Here is a 19,719-nt window from a genome sequence, read left to right on the forward strand (position 1 = left end):
TTTAGTATTACCTTTCTTTGCAAAATTGGTTTGGAGAAAGAGGCAAGAACATTTTATAATTGTAGGCATCTGAATGTAATATTTGTATTGAAATCAAGGATGGAGGTATTTTAATTTCAGATTAGGAGCTTCCTCTATATGTCATGCCAGAATTTGCAGACCTATAGCTGGATGGTTGTGAACAGTACAGTACAAATGCTGTTATGCAAATCTTCACAAACTGCTGAAATTATACATGCTACAGATATAGGTAAGAATAAGAAATGGGAGAGTACGGCTTTGTCAGTAGTAAAATGGGGAGTAAATACTTAGTTATGCATGTACAAGATGTTACTCAAAATCTAACTACTTTTTACAAATATAACTGAATTTATGACTATAAATTTAAATATCTTGCTGTATGCAGACTGCTGAAATCAGAAATATTTCCCAGAAATGTAAAGAGAAACAAGATGCTTTGGAGATGAAAGATAAACAGGTAAGAGTCTTGCTGTCTGACTTTTCTTGGTGTTTGTTTTTGGTTTTTTTGTCTGCTCTTCTATTAGCAGAGGGGCACATTTCTGTAAAGATGCTGCAAGTGCTCTTCACTCCCTCCAGTACATCATGTATCTTTAGAACTCTATCAGTCAAACAGGAATTACTAAGAGAGAGGTGTATACTGCATAAATTATGTTGCCGAATATGTGTGTGTGTATATATCAATAGACAGAGACATATACACACATGCTGTTTGTGATAGGCTTTCCTTGAAAAGCTACAACCTCTATAGTGTGAGAGGCTGGGGTTATTGCTTCTAAGGATATACATCTTGCATCTTGTAAAAGAAACACCCTTGCAAGGATGTAAAACTGTCTCATCTAAGCACTTGGTCAAGAAATGTGTAGTAAATTAAATGTATAAGGATGCAAAGTCAAAACTTCCAAGTTGTGTTTGGGCTATAGATTTTACTTAATCATAGACTAAACTTCAGATGTATTAAGCAACTGTTAATTAGTTTTTTAACCTTTATGGTTCTGCTTTTGTGAAAAAGAAGGAACTTCCAAAATTGATTTGTAGGCTTGAGTGTATTTTTTGCTTATGTTCTTCAACTGCCATAGTGCTGTTGGAACTGTGTCATAGTGCTGTTAGAACTGTTACAGACTCTTGGGGTTTGGGTGCATGGTTATGTCAGCATTTAACAGCAGTTGCATGGGTATCCTAGGTATTCGTTGTAGGTTCTGTACACCAAACTAATTTCTTGTTGGAAATACTCAAAATTTCTAGATTGAAGAAATTAATCAAGCATTCAGAATGAAAAAAGATGAAGAAACAAACAGGCAGAAGAAAATATACCAAACTCAAAAAATAATAGAGGAGTGGCAGAATGAGCTGGATACAATGGCAGTTGGTGAGAATCTTCAGCCACAAATTGATGCTGTTAATACTGAGCTGAAAAATTTACAAGAAGAGAAGGCAAATATTGATAATGATATCAGTGATCTAAGAGCAGAAAAAACCAACCAAGAGCGGGAAGGGAAAAGTAAGTTACTTACGGATTTTCTTTGTCAATTTATTTTACTATTTTAATGAATCTGCCTGTACAGAATCTCCTTGTCCTGCTGTAGTGAAATAATTCAAGGTGTTTACTTCAAGCCTTGTAGTTGGCTTGCATGTAGGGCAGTCCTCTTTTTTCTTAACAGCTTTATTAAAATTAACAACCACTTTCAAAATTGAACAAGAAAATGCAAAATTAACAATGGACCTTAAAACTGTCTTTCAAAGAATCAATATTTCTGGTATCTGGGTAAGGAGACTCCTTTGGCAGTTTGGAGATTTGGGGGATTTTTTGGTTAAAAAGGAAGGTCTGTATTTAGCAGGTTGTGAAAAGCAATCCCAAACCTGATGGAGAAAGCAGTTTGCTTTGAAGAGGCAGTATTATAGCTACTTCATATATTACATGTAGTATATTAGCTGCTGATACTGCAGTTGTTCTTCTTAGATGAACTTTAGGTAGCCTTAATTCCAGAGTTTCTTTACATTAGTCTGGGATTTGCAATTAGTCCTTTCTAAGAAATGAAATTAAATTTAAAAATTTAAGCTTGATAGGTAGTGAGGGTGTTGTATACATATTCCTCAGTGAATGTTGCTCATTTGCACATCATTGCACATGTTCAGCAATCCAAGATTCATGGAATCCAAGAAGAAACTGAGGTAGGGAGTCCAGGTGACCTGGGGAAGGAGACAATGTATTTTATCTTGAATAGCACAAAATTCTCAGGTTTTGATCTGTTTCATCTGAATAGCAGATGCTTTCATACACAGTCTATTGTCACACGTTTTGGTTTTTTCTAGCATGAAATAACAGATATTTCACATTACTAGTCCTACTGTCTCTTTCCTCTGGGGATGTTTTTGTTTTTAAGCACAAAGGTAGAACAGGTCTTGAAAAAACATACTTTCAGGGCAAAATTCCTGTATTTTTACTATGCTTACCATATTTTGTTATTCTTTGGATAAGTTTTTAATTTTTAATTCTATTTTAGATTTTAAGCTTTTATAGTTTTAAAGATTTCTTCAGCAGTAGCAGCATCTCAATTCTGAAAAGAGAAACTTAGTTCTTACCATTTACTAACAACCTTAGTTTTGGAGGAGTATAGTCACTAGATCCCAGAAAATGCTGGCTATAATGTGAACTTGCTGTGTACTCTGTTTAAGAAACTACCTTAAATTACAGGAATAATTGATCGCCTTGGACAACTTAACAATATAATGCATATGAAGGAAGAGAACCTTAAAATGAGATTCCGAGACACACACTCTGCTCTTATGTGGCTAAGAAACAACAAAGACAAGTTTAAAAAAAAAACGTGTGAACCCATGATGCTTGAAGTAAGAAGATTTACTTGCATACCACTCTAACAGTTAGATTATGTATGTCTTGCAAGGCTTTGGGAATGACTGGAAGACTTTTGAGACACATCTGGAATGTACTGCCAAGTATATGAAGGATATTCATAATCAGAATTCCCTTCCATAGGCAGTGTAGTAATTGAGTAAGGTGGGATGGCTCCTTTCCTCCACAAGAAGATGCCTGTTGCAGGCTTCCTCTATGGTGCAACCAGTTATTATCCAATCTTGCTACTTAAGACTTAAGTAGTTGTTAGTTGCTGCTTAAAAAAACAGTGGTAGTTGCCAATTAAGTATCTCCCCTTACAACCTGCTCAGCTGTGGCTACTTCCCTCTGTGATCTCCGAGTGTTTTTTTTCGTTTGCTCTACCCAGCCATCTAAGAGACACAGAAATCAATTGCTAGTTTTGTTTTGTGGTTTGGTTTGATAGCTGCTGTATGATCTAGGAATAGCAGGGCTGAGTTTTCAAAGAGGATATTACTTTTTTTAGTGCATTGTACCTCTTGCTATATGCGCTCCATGTAATGTGAAGAGGATGAAGATCTCCAGTTGCACTTCTTTTCAGAATTGCAAACTTGCTTAGTAATGTATTGTTACAATTTAAATTAGTATATTAGAATATTTATATACAAATTATTACACTTGGTACATGTACTAGGACTGCTCAAAGTTACTTTTGTTTAGAACAGAATCCCAAGTATTTCTTGTTATTACCAGAATTTTGAATTCTTCCTGAAAGACCACATCAAGATAATTTTATAAATGCTTCAATAAGGATAGCTTTACTTTTACTTAGGGCCTCACTAACCTCTGTGACATCAGTTGATGGTGTGGATTTGTTTTCTCTGTGTTGAGCTGTAACCCCCAGCCATCAGTCAAGCCCCAGGCAGCTGCTCACTCACTGCCCCATCTGCAGAATTGGGCAGAGAATCAGAAGAGTAAAAGCTTAGGCAGCTCATGGTGTAAGGTTAAGACAATTTAATAGGGAAAGCAAAAATCCTGCACATGAGAAAAGCAAAGCATGGCATTAAGTCACCATTTCCATGGACAGACAGGTCTTCAGCTGTCTCTAGGAGAGCAGGGCTCCATCATGCACAAGAATGACTTGGTGTCTTGTCTTTGGCCAAGGACAGGGTTAAATTTAGGTAGTGCTTGAGAGGATGTGTGGCTGAGAGAGTGTGGCCAAACCCTAATTTGTTCCCTGGGGGTGAGTGGGGGAAAGGGACTCTTGCTTTTGAGAATGGCATCCCTTTCAGGCTGGGAGAAGTCACAGTGGGCAGTCAGCATTTGTTGAGGGTATAAATTGTTAGTCTTGCACCTTTTATTATTAAAATTGCTGCAGTTACTGGTTGCTTTCTTATCTTACTGCTCTTTCCAGTAGATTATTCTTATGTCAACCCATGATTTTTACCTTTTTTGCCTCCAGTTTTCAACTCCATCCTGCTGGAGCAGGAGGCAGGGAGGGGACATGGCGAGCAAGCAATGGCATGGTTTTAGTGAGCCATCTAAATTGAAGAATACCATTCGTAAACTGTGACATTTGGGAAGCCATCACTCCAAGTGTACCCCCTTCCTTCTCCTTCGTCTCACATTATATACTGAGGATGATGATCTGGAATATGCCTTTTGTCAGTTTGGGGTCACCTGTTCTGTCTCTGTTTCTTCCCAGTCTCCCATTTACCCCTACCCTACCACTGTGGCAGCATGAAGAGTAGAAGAGGCCTTGGCACTGTGTAGCTTGTGCTCAGAAATAACAACCCTCTCTGTATAATGAACCCTCTGTTCAGCACAAGCCCAAAACACAGCCCCAGTCTGACAACTGTGGAGAAAATTAACCCTACCTCAGCCAAAACCAGTATACTTTTGTATCATGTAAATTAGTCTCATGTACTTAAAAACTCCAGCTTTCAAATTGCTGTGAACTGTACCCAGCCTTTTGCCAACTTGAGATTATTAAATTGTGTAGTTCTGTAACTTTGTGTTTCATGTAGAATGACATAATGTTTAATTACTAGTGAAAGTTAACTGAAAAAACACAAGCATTAACATTTCATTCAGATTTGGAAAGCTTCATCCATTTCAAGTATGTGGGGCTTTTTTCTTAGGAATTCAAAGGCACTTCAGCTTAAGGGGTGTGTGGTGTTTTCTGTTGCTAATTGAAAAACCCCTACTAGTCCTGGAGCAGAGCCGTTAGACATAAGATGGGGGGTGATTTCAATTGTAAGGTCAGGATGGAGCGGGAGAGGTGGTATGGTGCAAGATGGTGATAACTTTAGGAGTGCTGAAAAAGGATATGGATGGCTAAAAATTAAGCACAGTGATCTGTGATTTACTATAGGTTTTCTCCCAAGAGAATTGGTTGCAAAAAAGGCAAAGAAACATAGTTTTAAAGACATAGTTCTTGTTTTCATTAAATAAGGGTGTGGATATCATCTTGACTATTTAAAGTGTTTTTTGGGGTTGGTAAGTTGAATTGTATTAAATCACTTGCTCATTGCCTTTCTTTATTAGATCAATATGAAAGACAGCAGACACGCAAAATACATTGAAAATCACATTTCGTCCAATGACATGAGGGCTTTCGTTTTTGAATGTCAAGAAGATATGGAGACATTTCTGGTGGAGGCAAGTTTGCACCAATTTTAAAATTTTATTAAGTACTGAAGTAGAAACCCTGAACTTGGGAGTCTATTGAGTAAATCTGTATGACAATGATAAAAATCTGTATCATAACAAGTAGATAATGTGAAGTGTTCAAAGATTTTTATCAGAATTAAGGATTCTTTAAACCTTAGACTAACTGGAGGGATGTAGGAATATTAAGAAGATAACAATTTTTTAGATTGTCTTCCTCCTTCCTTCCTTAAGGCAATAATCACTTAAGTAGAAAATACTGTGTACAAGAAAATGGCTGGAGCAGAAATCTATGAATTTAGTACCAAAATTTTCCGCTGCTCTTTGACTAAAGAGGCAGGAAGCATCTTTTGTGACATGCAGTGGTCCAAGCAGCAAATTAAGCTTGTATTTTCATAATTCTGCTGTCTCCTGAATCAGTGAGAAGATTGCTCCTTTTGAAAGTCAGGCAGATGATGCAAGAGGGAAAAAACAGAAGATACGGTATTAAACTGTCACAGTGTTTCCCAACTACAGTCAACACAATGGTGTATTTAGTGACAAACTGTTCTGCAATTTTTGAAGACTCATCCACTCTTCACGGAAGCTAACCACTTTTTTATACCTGAGCAGTAGTGGTGATATCTGAAGTTCTGGGGGCTTATCTTGCTTGTGTGGTTGTGGAACTCAAGGCTGCTTTAACCAGCTTAACTGATCTTTGCTTATACAATTAGCTCTTTAGACTGAGCACTTGGCTCTGGGTTTCTTTGATTGCTTTTATTTTCTCTAGCATATAGTGTTTTCAGGGACATTAATAGACTTTACTATATTTACTTTTAGAGAGCTTGGTTATTTCTGAGCCAGAGTGAATTTGTAAGTTCTTCCAGAGGTCATCTGTTGAAAATAATTCTGATTCTGTGAATCAATAATTAAAATTTTATTTGCACATGGTGTATTTTTCTGGTCTTTACCAAATAATCTAATCCTAATACAGGTGCGTGATCGTCAGAAACTAAGAGTGAATGCTGTATGTGCACCTGCTGAATCATGTGCTGAAAATTTACCTTCAAGACCTATTGAAGAATTACAGTATGTATCTGATGGTATTCAGAAATAGTTTTAAATGAAGTGGGTTTGTTTTGTTGCTATATATTAGAATTTTTTATGCAGATCAAATTATCACCGGTTCAGTTCTGGGTTAGTGGGACTTATTTCTGACCACTTCAGTAACTTCACCTTGCATACCTGCTGAAATTGATTTGTGATGCATGCTTTTTTATCTCTTCTTCAGCCGATACGGATTTTATTCATATTTACGAGAGTTATTTGATGCTCCTCCTCCTGTGATGAGTTACCTTTGTTACCAGTACCATGTTCATAATGTTCCTGTGGGAACACAGAAGACCAGAGACATGATTGAAAGGGTAAAGTATCTGAAGAAGCATAAATGCACCTTGGGTGTGGAGTTTTATTTTGGAAGTTGTTTGGCAAGTAGATACGGAGAATGCAAAAAATTGCTTTAGCAATTTTATTTAGCCTTTTTGTTTGTCTTGTAGAAGTGGGAACACTTCCATTATGGGCTAACATATTGCAAGACATTTTAACAAATTTAATCAACCTAATTTTTCACTAAACTTAATTGACAGAATATAGCTGATGCTGCATATGTAAACTGAACAACATTTTAGTCAAATGTGACTTATCCTATGGAGACTTCTTGCCATTTCTGGTTTAGTGGACCTTTTTTTTCTTTATGTATTTTAAGTTATAGTAAATCTTTGGTTATTTATAGTATCCTTTTTGATATGAGTCTTTTAGAACTAACTGCTCTGGTGTGTTTATACCTTCTCTTTTCCTGCAGATGCATTTGTTTGACTAATACATTACAGCTCAGTTTATGATTTAATGTATTAATTCTTGAATACTTTGTTTCTTTGTTACAGAGGATACTTGTGGAACATGTTACATATCTGAAGCAAATACAATCCTTGTTCACTATGCAGTACCAATGCTAACAATTTTATTGGTGTAATATCTTGATAGTCAGATTTGTTTAATTAGTTATGGTAATATACTCCAGCAGAATCTCAACAGTTCTTTGCTTACCGGTTTGAAGTACAAGTGTAATGCTGCATTAAACTTAGCATTTTTTTGCAAAGACTGTTAATAAGTAAGTCCTGCATAAGCTGAAGTTTTTCTGCTGTGTTTATCAATCACACTTATTCCTTGTTCTGATGAAAAGTATTGCTTTAAGTAATACTTTTGTCACATTAATATTTTCTGTATTTCTTAGGTCATACAGGAAACCAATCTGAGGCATATGTATACAGCGGAAGAAAAATACATTATTAAAGTATCTTCTTACACAAAACAAAACCTCTCTAGTAACATATGCTTGAAGGAGGCACAGTATCTCACTAGTTCAGTGGATACAGAAGAAAGAGGACAGCTGGAAAACCAACGACAGGTAGAAATGATTTCAGTAACTGTGTATGTTGTGAACTATTAGCCGTTTTGTCATGCATTAAGCAGAGCCAGCATATGTTAGCATGGTATGCAGTAAGAATGCTTGTGGTCCATGTTCTTTTATTTCAGGACATCAGTAATACTTTAAAGTCGTTGGATGCACGTTTGACTGCACTGTTCGACAGACAGAAACTTCTGGATCACAAGGACAATAAGCTCAGGCAAGAGAAGAAGGAGCTTTTAGAGAGAGGAAACCGGAGGAGGCAGTTGGAATCAAAAATTGGTGTGAAGTATGATAGGTAGGAAACAAGCTATGTTATCTATGAAAAAATCTTTAATATGTATATTATCATTTTAAAAGCAGAGATTTTTTTTTTTTTTGTTTTCTCTTACTTCAGTGTGCTTTTACTCTTAAAAAGTAACCAGTAGTTGAGCATTAGATACAGGTGATAATCAAGACAAGGAAGGTGTTTAGAAATTATGACATGTAGCAATGTTCCACATGATCTTCTGTAGTAAAATCATAAGATTCCAGTTAAATATCACTGCATGTATTTACTCAGATATTATGTTATTGTTCTGACCTTGTAGCACATACCTAGATAGTGCCATGATGTGTATGAGTGGTACTAAGCAAGCATGTCAGGGATTGGATAGGACTCCAGTTGTCCATAGTACCATTCATTACATATCTCTTGTCTTTATGGGCCTCTGCAATTTTTTTTCTGTTACCATATGTCATAAGGCAAAGTCAGGGCATGGTTGAACAGGTATTTCATTTAAGCACACACTCCCAGTAGGCAGTGTAGACAACATTAACATCCAGTCTGGATCTTTCTTGTCTTGTCCTAGAAGAACCTAGGAGCACTGTCTGTCGGTTCTTCTACTGGGCATCTCATAAGAGAACTTTGTTCCATCCTGTCAGTGGTTTCTGTTGTGGAAAGATATGGGACTGTTGTTATTAGTTTCTTGTCTACAGTGAACAAACAGAGCACCCTCATCCTGCACTGTGGTGTGTGTGCTGTAGCCCCTAACCATCTTGATTGCTCTCTGAGTTTGTACCAAGTTGTTGATGTTTAGCACAGTGGTCCAAACTGTGTGCAGTGCTGAACAGAGAGGAAAAATCACTTATCTTGCCTGTGCTTCTACTCATACAGCCTGGTTGCTGCCAAGTTGCTGCCTTTATGCACAGCTCACTGTCCACCAGGGCTTCAGGTCCTTCATTGCAGCTTTGCTGCAGCCAGTCTGTCCTGAGTCTGTATTACTGCCAGATCCACTGTCTTCCCAGGGCAGGACTCTGCATTTGTCCTTACTGAATCTCACTAATCTTCTGTCAGCCTCTTCCCCAGCTTCAGTAGACCTCTGTGAACTGCAGGCTTATTGCTCCCTCCCAGTTCAGTGTCTAAAAACCTAACAGCAAGGGCCTCTCTCTGCTCTTCCATGTCACTGGCAGGAGTCTTAAACAGTACAGGACGCAGTTCATAATCCTTGGTACTGACTTCTGGGCAAGATAAAACAAACCAAGAGTCACCATAGAGTCACATTTTTTACTTATTTAGTCTTCAGTTAATCCAGACTGTGGTCTCCTAATTTGAATCCATGAATGGTGTGGGACACAGCAGTCAAAAAATGAGAGAAATTAGTCTGGATCCAGCAGACTGAGAGGAAGATTAAGCTGATGCCGGTTAATGCTTCTCTATGTATCCAAGTAGTGAAGCTAAGCCTGACTTGCCACTAGACACGCACAGAATACATTTGAACAGCATATGTGTGTGGAGTTGCACATTGCACAGTGGTCATGCAGAACAACTGCACAGATGCAACACCAGTGATTGCCTCATGTTCGTGCTCTGTCTGAGCAGCATGGGATTACCCTGGTGCATTGTCTGTGCATGTCTGTGGGCAGTGTGGATCCCATTGGCGGCTGGTTCCACACACTCTGAACCTGCACAGTTACTGTCCCTAGACCTCAGTCTCCTGAATTGCTTGTACCTGGAAATGCAAATCCCTGAGGTTGTATCCCTGCTTCTGTTGGCCTGTAGAGACTGCCTCCCTCACCCATGTGTGCCTGCATGCTGAACTGGCTGTAATTCCCTCGTTTCCCAGTAGCTCATTCTGTGGTCCTTGTCTCAGAGATACAGAGGTAATATATATGTACAGAGGTAGCCACGACTCCTCCGGTCTGCACCCCATCGCCAGTACTCCAGCCGTCTTACCCATAAGTACATACACATGGCAGCAGTCTCTGTCAGCCAGGCTGATCCCTCCAGTAGCCATTTCTTCCTGTGGTATCACCCTTAGTGACTTGCATACTGTCTTGGCTCCTGGGCCACTTGCTGTCTTGTGTGCCTTGGTCTTTATTAGGGGTCAGACACTCCTTTGCACACTTGTACCATGGTGCTGGCAGCATGGACAGTCGCATCATCCTGTGGTATACTCACTCTGGTCTCTCCAGGCAGGTGCAGCCATCACAGACAAGCAGGCTCCCCCCTCTGACTTATGATTTGACTACAATTGCTTGCACTTAGACTTCCAAACACATGAGTGCTGAGTAGAATGCAAGAAAAGAGAGAGGAACAGAGTTGAGTAAAAAGAGAATGTGCCAATTGGGCATGGCTGGGCAAGGGTAGCAACCAGCCCACTATTTACATCTAAGTGTCCCTCTTATCCTCATATTCCTCTGTTTTCCTATACATGTTATTTTTCAAGTTACCTAGTTCCTCCCTTTCCTCACATTTTTTGCACTCTCGAATATGTAATAGTAAAAGTCCTATGCTTTTCTGCTGCATCCCATAATGTCTGTTCTGTAATACAATGTTCAGCACTATGCTATCCTACAGGATGTGCAAAGTCTGGGCTGGGGGCTGAACAGCTTAGGAGGAATCTAGTGGCTTTTTGACTGCAGAGGTTGAAGGACTCTGTTCAGTCAGGGACACTAATGTTGCCCCGTACACACTGACGTTTCTTTTGACACTGAATTGATGACTAGTGAAACTGGAGGACTTGGCCTTTAGGAACAGAGATACAGGGCGATCTCCACTGAGATAATAGCAGAATTGTCAGGAACAAGACCACTTGCTATGTTGTGTAATTACTTTTTTGTTTTAGGTATCTTCTACATTGTAAGTAGGAATGCTGTTTTGTCTCCTCTATGTAATTTTTACACTCTGCTGCTTCAGAAAGGTATCCATGTGTTCATGAGCTTCAGTGAGCAATTGGTAACCCTGGTGAACCTTGACAGTAATTGGTCAGCAGTGAGGCTGCTCAGCCACAGTGAGAAATTTGGGTCACTCAGAGGATCCCACAAATATACTGCAGCATGTTTGGTGCATTCACAGTACTGCTAATGCAGACAGAAATGCCCACTAAAATGTGAAAGAGCCACAAAGCCACAGGGTTTCCAGGTGAACTGCAGTCAGTGAAGAATAACTGGTTTGTTGAAGAGGAAGGAAGGTGGAAAGGTGGTGTGACTGTCTCTTCCAGGAGAGCTGTCACCAAGGGTTGTGCCACGACTTACATTAGGATAGGGGGCTGCTGTTCAGTCTCACAGATGGAGTCACAGACAGGCATGTGTTCACTCTTCTTGAAGCACAGTGTAGTATCCCTGTAGACTTACTTGAAAATAGTATTTTCAGATATTACTTTTGCATTTCAGAGCCTGAAATTACATGAGAGCTGTATCATTGCCTGGAAGAGTGGTTTTTTGTTTTATTTCAGTTACTTTTTTGGTTTGTAATCTGACATGTAGGTGTGGTTCTTAGGAACACAGTTTAGTGAAGGATCTGGCAGTGTTGGGTTAGTGGTTGGACTCAGTGATCTTAAGGCCTTTTCCAACCCAACCAATTCTCTGATTCAATTGTAGTGCAAGAAGGCAACCCCCCCAGTCCAACAATCCAGTTGACTAGGTTGTTGGGTTTCACACCTGGACACTGGTACTGAGGCTGTCCTGGGACAGGGTGTCCCTTTTTCTGAGTCCTGAATTTGCACTCCCATCTGCTCCCATGGCCCTGCGCTCCTCTGGGCTTGTGGAGATGGGCATTTCATGGACTCATGGCTCGTGTGGTGCGCCTGGTTGTAGCCAAGGTGCAGGGTATTATTTGGTCTTCTGTCAGCTGCTGTTGTCTTGTTTATGTGTGTGGAGGTGAGTTTCTGTCAGGTACCCTCCCTAACAGAAAGCTAAAATTGATGTTAAGTAGCAACCACTTGATCTTCGTCGCCTCATTGTTTCACAGTTGGGTTCACGAGGTATGGTATGCCCTTTGTAAATCCTTGATGAATCTCCATGATCACCACCTCCATTATGCCCCTAGAATTGCTTCCTGAAGGGACTTGTTTTACAATTTTCCCAGGGATCGAAGCGAGAATGACCAGTTTGTAGTTTTCTGTATCATCCTCTTGGCCTGTTCAGCAGTTTTGGAAGATCTCCAAATGCTTTACAGCTCAGTAAAAATCATTGTTCCTTTTCCATGTTTCAGAGGTCTAAAACAAGTGAAAACTCGTGTTTTTCTGCACTGAGATGAGGATACAATTATTTTTTTGGCTAGACTATGTAAGAATTAAGTAAACTTCCTGAACTCACCTGTGTTGTATTGTTGTAAAGAGGTATCAGAAGAAGAAGAGTTCATTCTTTGCGCTGATTTTTTTTCTCGAATTTGAAATTTACAGAAGTAAGGGACTATGCTTGCTCAGTGTTGCTGTTAGTAGCCAAAAGTGGAGTTTCTTTAACTGTTACTTTTTTGTCTGTTGTCTGTTCTTTGGTTTAAAGTGCACGGGCTGGGAATGCCTCCAATGTGTTTGGAATGTTTATGATTACAAATTCCTGTTCTTGCTAACTGTTGGTTTGTCATCAAGTTTAAGAATGTTTGTATTTTTATTATGATTTATTTTTAATCACAAATCAAATATTAATCAAATATTGATTTCTCCCGTAGTTTAAGACAGCTCGAACAAGATGCTATTGACCTAGAGAAGGAATTTCAGCTGGCAAATGTAAAGATCAAAGAAATAAATAAACAAAAATCAGAACTTGTTACTGAATTGACGCATCTCATGAAGGTAAGTATTTTTAACTTGGTATGTGTTCCACTTTTATGAAGATTCCAGTTCATGTAATTTAAGTAGGAGGCATGCAGCATTTGTTACTGTCAGTGTTTTCAAGCTAGCTTTCTTAATTATTGAATAATCTTAACTTTTTCCTTTTTTCATCTCCTTCTAGTTTTTTTTTCAATCTGTATTTCTGATAATTATTTTAAAATTGCTTAAGAGAATTGGAAGTGAATAAACTTTTTCCTGTGCCCAACTTCATACTGTATAAACTTTGTGTTAAAGTGACAAATAGTGAAGATCTCAGACCTTGGCTCACCACTGTAGTCAAATGCTAGTGCCTTCAAAATTTTATCTTGTAGGTCCCCTAGGTCTGCAGTAGAAATCTTATCCTCCCTTTCATTAAGGGAGAGGATGTATTTGTATTTATATGTTGTTCATAAAGACATGATAAACAGTTGCTTTCAATGGCCCATAATTGTAGCTACCCTTTAGACAGTAAAAAATGTGTTGATGGTTTTGAAGCCTCTAGACTGTTCCTGAGGCTGACTTGTTTGCAAAAACACAAACATTTTAATGTCAATGTCTCTAACCAGTTTCTAGTGATCATTAAAGTCTGTTACATAATTTCCCAAATACAGCCTTGTTTAGTTGTCATGTGCTGTTCCAGTTAAGACATCAGATATGAATTGTTGTACATCTTGTCAGTCAACTGCAATGTCATTACAAGATGCATATGTCTTTTGTGTTTATTTTTTGACCTTTTTCCATCTCTGTTACGTGTAGTGTCCACCAATATCCACCTGTTGGATTCTTCTCTCTGAGTAACAGTTGAGATGGCCTTAGCCCTTTTTATATTTCACGTAATAGTATATAGTGAAAGTGATAGTGATGGGAAAGAGAGTGGGAGAGGGAGGGTTAATGTAAAATTGCGAGTTGAAAGTAGGCATGTGTATATGTATCTACATATGTGTATTTATATATATTTTGTGGAAATTATATATTCATCTATAGATGCGTAAAAGTACATGTGGACTATACCTCCTTAAGAATTCGGGTGATCACTTTTCATTGAATTTGACAGCAGTATTGATGACCTGAACACAGTATGAGATTGTATGCTATGACTAAAAGGACAGGTAGTTTCTAAACTAGTGATTATATCGGTTTTGAGTTTGGTGGAAAAAAAATCTGCTTTGTTTCCCTGTGTGCAGAGGATCATACCATTGAACGTCGTCAAAGTAAATTTGGCTTTTCAGATGACCAGGGTGACTGCTGAGAAGAACAGACTACAATCAGAGTACAAAGAAGGAACTGTACAACTAAGAGCTCTACAGGTAACAATATTTATGAATATTGGGGTATCTACTTTGAAAATATCTCACTGGGAAGCCTTTATGCTGTTGAAAAGGATGCTTCTCTGTCTTTGTTTAGAAGTGGCTGTTAGCACTGCTAAATATTTGGCCTTGATTTCTGTAGTTTGACTTCGACCTCTTCATTTAAAGCAGAATAGTAGCTTTGCCATCCTCAATTAAGACAACTAAGCTGCTGTGAAAATGTGCCACTTAGTCATCTTGTCCTGGATTTTTTTGTTGCAGTAAAAAGTGTGTGAAAAGGCCAGGTGTTACTTGAAGGATTACTTTATTCTCAGGCTGTCCATAAACAAGTAGCTCGAACCCACATGGGAAACACAAGCTCAGGATGAACCAGAAGGTGCAGCAGAATAATAGAGCTATTTTACCATTCTTTCATAGCTCATTTCTTCATACAGTAATTAAATGTCTTTTTTGGAGGACAGAAAAGAGACTGAATGATTCTTCTCTTGATAGGTCTTATTAGGAAGCTGTGCTCTGTTCAGGTGAAAAGTCAGAGGAGCTAGTTCCACAGCAAGTACACATTTCTAAGAGTAGAGGATGCTGTCATTGCTTGTGGATTGCTTCAAGGGTCAATTTTTGTATTTGTATAGTAGTACAATCTTTCAATGCACTCGGCAATGAACTGTCAAAGTATAGGGTGGTAAGTTGGGGATTTTTCCTTGTCTTTCAAGAGTTCCGTCAACTGTAAGCTAGTAATTCAATTTGATCATAAAGATGAAAGTAAAAATTGGAAAGCAGTTTGAAAGGTAGTAGATAGTTTTTTTACATGGACAGGTGCTTGCAAAAAGAATGGTCTTAGCATGTAGTTAGAAAACCACTCGAGTTATAGTTACCATCACTTACAGGAAAATTAGGCACATGAGAACTTTTTAAGAAGAGCAGAATGTAGCTTAACACACAGATGAAGTCCAGCATGTTACTTAGGAAACCACTGTTGTAGAAGTTCTTACCCATGATGCATCTTTTACTCAGTTTATCAAAGTTCAATGAAAATCATTTAATTGCTGGTGCTCAGTAACGAGTAAGAAAGTTTAACAAAGCCATGAACCTCATGTCAGTAATGTGTATTGTCACTGGGAAATTCATGTAATGCTTCTAGTTGTTTCTGCAGACATCATCATCATTTAGGGAGAAGCTTGGACTAGTACACAGATGCCTGGTCAGATCAGTAGACAGGAATTGTTATTTGTAGCATTCTGACAATTTTTTAAAATTGCCTCCTTCCTAGTAAAAGATGTGTATGAGTCAAGTGGAGTCCCATTCAGGCCCCCTCATTAAACCAACATGAGCATTAACACTGCCACGTACTTTCTAATATATAGAAGAAATAAGGAATCAAAGGTTGTATATTTATATTTGTCTAAATTTTATTTTGCGTGTGGGCATTGACATTAAACTGGCAAACTTGAGGGAAAATTGAAAATTGACTTGTTGAACTGTCAGTGCATTTATTCTAGTACATGCTTGATAGTAACATCAAATATCTATTGCTTTCTAGTTTTAATGTGACATACAGAAGTTTCTCCTGCCAACTATATGTTTTCCTCTTTACTGAAGAATTTTACTTACCGTAGCTTGGATCAGGCATATTCAATCTGTTGAATATTGAATCTGTTTCAGATTTTAAGTGCCTACAGATCAACTTGAACGTTTGTTTCATGCAGCTCTGCAGACCTCCCTTCGAGTGAGAGCTCTATATACAATTGAGAATTAAGATTCCCCACCTCAGTTGATTCAGAATTGATTTGGGCTCTGGAAATGATCAAACACAAAAATTTATTCTTCTTGTAGAAAAAAAAAATGGGTGCCTCTCACAGTATCTTTTGCCTTCATTATCATGTCAAAATATTTCAGGTGAAGCCATTTGACTTTTATATTTGTGGGATCAAAAAAACTATTACAGGGCATCTGTAGATATCCAGTGGAAGGTAACTATTGTGCTGTACAATAGCATTTATGCTAATTCAGTATAGCTTGAGATCTTGGCTGGAAAGAAAAGGGGAGACATCCTCCCTTTACTGTTTTATCTGTACAGCTGTAATGCCAGTACTCCATTTCCCTCCTCTGCAATAGAAGTAGGGGTGGTCTAAAAAAGCCTCTTCTAAAAATTTTCCAACCTTTCTGAAAACACCAATTCAGTATAGAAAAATATTTTTACAGTGTATTTGTGGAGATTGTGAAATGCTTATCTGTAATGCAAAGATCTTTTTTCATAGTGCTTAGTGGAGAGGGAGGGAAGAACCGGTTTTTTTTGAGTTGATAGCTGCTGAGAACAGGTTACTAACTCTTGTGAGTGTGACAAGATTACTAATGATCTTTACTGCTGCTTCTGTTGTATTTAGTTAATAACAATCAGTTACACTTCCAGAAAGTAATGACAATGACTGTGACTATCAATGTCTGTGTCCTATTTTTAAAACTGTGAACTGTATGATTTCAAATGAAAACTGAAATTTTTTCACCACTGGAGGGCTCCTTTATTTAGCTGAAGTACACAACAGTAAAATTTGGGAAGATAATGCTTGAATCTGCATGCACACTTGTTAAGGTGAGAGAAAAGAAATTTAGATATTTCTGAAGAACTCGCTTTTGATCAGTTTACCTTGGCATCTGTTGACTTGATGAGCAGAGATGTATAATGAGTTTTGTTAGTTGAAGCAAATTGTTTTGGTATTTTAATAGTCCGGTTTCACCTACTTTTTCTGATTCAGATGTGGTTTATTGTTAGTGTGCTAGAGTTAGCCCTGGAAATTCACAATAATATTTTAAAAAAAAGATGGTGGTGATTTTTAAAAATATTTAATATTTCTAACAGCGACGTTTTCATGAACTGGATAATAGGAAGCAACTTCTTTATGAGAAGTGCATGGAATTGATGAAACAGGCTCGACAAGTCTGCAGATTGGGTCCGGATCAAGGTTTTCCAGAAGAATTTAAAGTTGTATGTACAAAAAGAAAATTTTACATATCTTGAATTTCTAACTTCTCCTGGAAAGAATAATGCATTTTTTTTTTATTAGAAGGCTCCCAGTAAAGGATTATATGTACTTCTTTTACTGTGGTTAGCCTTTTAAACCACTTGAGATATCCTTTGACTACCACTTTGTTATGTGCACAGAGGAGAGAAAATTAGACCTGTGATTTCAATTGAAATCCACAGTCTCGTGTTCACAGAAATAAATAGATGCCATATTTTTCTACCTTCCTGCTCTAAGGGAGCAACACCAAAGAATTGAGGTCTGTACCCAGCCTCTTAGAAGTATTAATTTGCATGTCTTATCTAGCATAGTCCATGTCTTACACTGAATTTCTGAGTATCTGTGCCTGCACAACTTAGGCAACTAAGTTGTGATACATAACTGATTATGTATCTTAATTATGTAAAAGCACTTCCAACCTTCTTTCTCTGTCCAGAATAGTTAGTGGGGGAATTTTGCTCTTTTAAATTTTGAGCATGTGACACCCTGATTAAAAGTAACAAAATAGTTTATGGTTTTTTTATATTTTTTTTTTTAAGAAAACTTAAGCCCTTCATTAGTATTGCTTTGTAACATGTGCAATCCTTTGTCTTGTAGGCGTTTCAGACTCTTCCAAACACATTGGAAGAAATTGATGCTTTTCTGAATGAAGAGAAAACCAGGGCTTCCTGTTTCACAGGCATCAGTGCTTCGGTATGTTCATTGCTTTCCCTCCCCCTCTACACACATTGTACTTGTTTCCCACTCTGTGCTAGATCTCTTGGTATAATAAGCTAGATAGTAGGAACAATGTGCTGTAATTGCCAGATTCTGCATCTACTCAGTTTTAAAGTAGGTTCTTCAAACAAAAAAAAAACATGTTGCGATAATATGAGAGAAACAAAGCTTTACTGTTTCCTTGCTTTAAAGTTAGAAATCTGTCTTGTTTAGTGTGCAGTGCAGTAGTCCGTGTAATTGTGTTTGAACAGTACCGATGCAGTGTGGTAATGTACAGTCAGGGTTACAATTAGTAGATATTTTGCGGACTGCTTGTTTTTTATTCTGGCAGGTTGTTGAAGAATACAATAAGCAAACACAAGAAATACAACAGTTAACAGAATATCTAGAGGAAAAAAAAAATGAGTTGAATAACTATAAGCAAAACATTTCACAGGTAATACTCAAGTTACTTCTGTATCATTATTATAATTCTATGCCATTGTAGGAATGTATGTACAGAAATAAATGGTAACATTTCAGATTGAGTGTAAACTGAGATGCTAATTATGATGTTTTTTCAGTGTAAATGCTATCTCTGAGGGAAAATTCAGATCTTAAATTGATTTTACATGGATATGTCTGCTTTTAGGTCAAAGAAAAGTGGCTAAACCTCTTGAAAGTGATGATTGAACAAATTAATGGAAAGTTCAGTAAGTTCTTTAGCTCTATGCAGTGTGTTGGTGAAGTTGATCTTCATATGGAAAATGAGGTATGATTGATTTTTTTCATATAACATTCATATTTTTTTGCATAATGATTTGGTTATATATTGCCAGAGAGAAATAACAAGTTGTCAGGTGGAGATGTTTTTTTTAAAAGCATTGAACTTTTACTCAATATTTTCAGTTTATTAGAACTGACTTATCAGTCTGATTGAAGGCAAGTGAGTCTTTATCCAGATGACTAGGACTTCACCTCCTGGCTTTTGGAATAGGCCTGCAACTTACAAAGCTTGGTTAGAAACATTGTATTTACTTAGCTGTCACTCAGATTTATTAAGCTCATTATTTAATTCTGAATTTTCAGCTAATTTTTATCCTCTATTATCATCCAAATGTTCAGTTATTAGGTGTTGAATTGATTTGGTTCTGCTTGTAGTTTCTACTGAAGTCTGAGGGCATTTGATCAGTTCTGAAAAAGCAACTGTCATTTGGCCCATCCTGTTACCTTCTCAGTAACTTCTGTAGGTAGGGTTTACCTCTGGTGAAGAGTTTAAAGCATCAGTAGAACTTGTAGAGAAGTATTCAGTGCAATGAACTGGAGAGGGAAATTTGATAGTTTGTTTTAAATTGATCACTGAAATTATGATGTCAAGACTTTCATATGTTAACGCATAGACTACATAATAGTGAAAGTTGACACAATTTTTTTCTGGCTTATATTTTTTTCTTGTAAATTACTCAAGCACCTTTTCTGAAAATAGCAGTGGCAGTTACTACTCAGGGCAGAAGAGTGACTGGTATGGCTCTTTATATGAACTGCATAAAAACATTTACCTGGAAACTAGCAATATGAAAAAGTAGAACATTAAAACATAGACTTTTAAGGTCTTTTGATAGTTACTTTGACAAATCTATAGTACACAAAAACTGTCTTT

General features: G+C 37.6%; 1 protein-coding gene across 3 annotated transcripts in view; it reads left to right on the forward strand.

Annotated features, from left to right (window-relative positions):
- The window catches only part of SMC5 (structural maintenance of chromosomes 5), a 43,149-nt gene that overhangs the window by 15,670 nt on the left and 7,760 nt on the right, over window positions 1-19,719 (forward strand). For 2 of the 3 annotated variants that reach the window (XM_041458440.1, XM_041458441.1), the window contains exons 8-21: window positions 407-478; window positions 1,264-1,519; window positions 2,714-2,868; window positions 5,399-5,512; window positions 6,495-6,589; window positions 6,792-6,924; window positions 7,794-7,967; window positions 8,096-8,265; window positions 12,898-13,021; window positions 14,224-14,346; window positions 17,201-17,326; window positions 17,961-18,056; window positions 18,412-18,516; window positions 18,712-18,831. In XM_041458440.1, coding sequence (XP_041314374.1) covers window positions 407-478; window positions 1,264-1,519; window positions 2,714-2,868; window positions 5,399-5,512; window positions 6,495-6,589; window positions 6,792-6,924; window positions 7,794-7,967; window positions 8,096-8,265; window positions 12,898-13,021; window positions 14,224-14,346; window positions 17,201-17,326; window positions 17,961-18,056; window positions 18,412-18,516; window positions 18,712-18,831 — 1,863 coding nt within the window. The remainder of the gene's footprint in view (window positions 1-406; window positions 479-1,263; window positions 1,520-2,713; window positions 2,869-5,398; window positions 5,513-6,494; window positions 6,590-6,791; window positions 6,925-7,793; window positions 7,968-8,095; window positions 8,266-12,897; window positions 13,022-14,223; window positions 14,347-17,200; window positions 17,327-17,960; window positions 18,057-18,411; window positions 18,517-18,711; window positions 18,832-19,719) is intronic. The other variant, XM_041458442.1, reaches the window with a different exon arrangement.

This window comes from Pyrgilauda ruficollis, unplaced genomic scaffold, assembly GCF_017590135.1.
Source record: "Pyrgilauda ruficollis isolate IOZ18807 unplaced genomic scaffold, ASM1759013v1 scaffold128, whole genome shotgun sequence".
Taxonomy (NCBI): domain Eukaryota; kingdom Metazoa; phylum Chordata; class Aves; order Passeriformes; family Passeridae; genus Pyrgilauda; species Pyrgilauda ruficollis.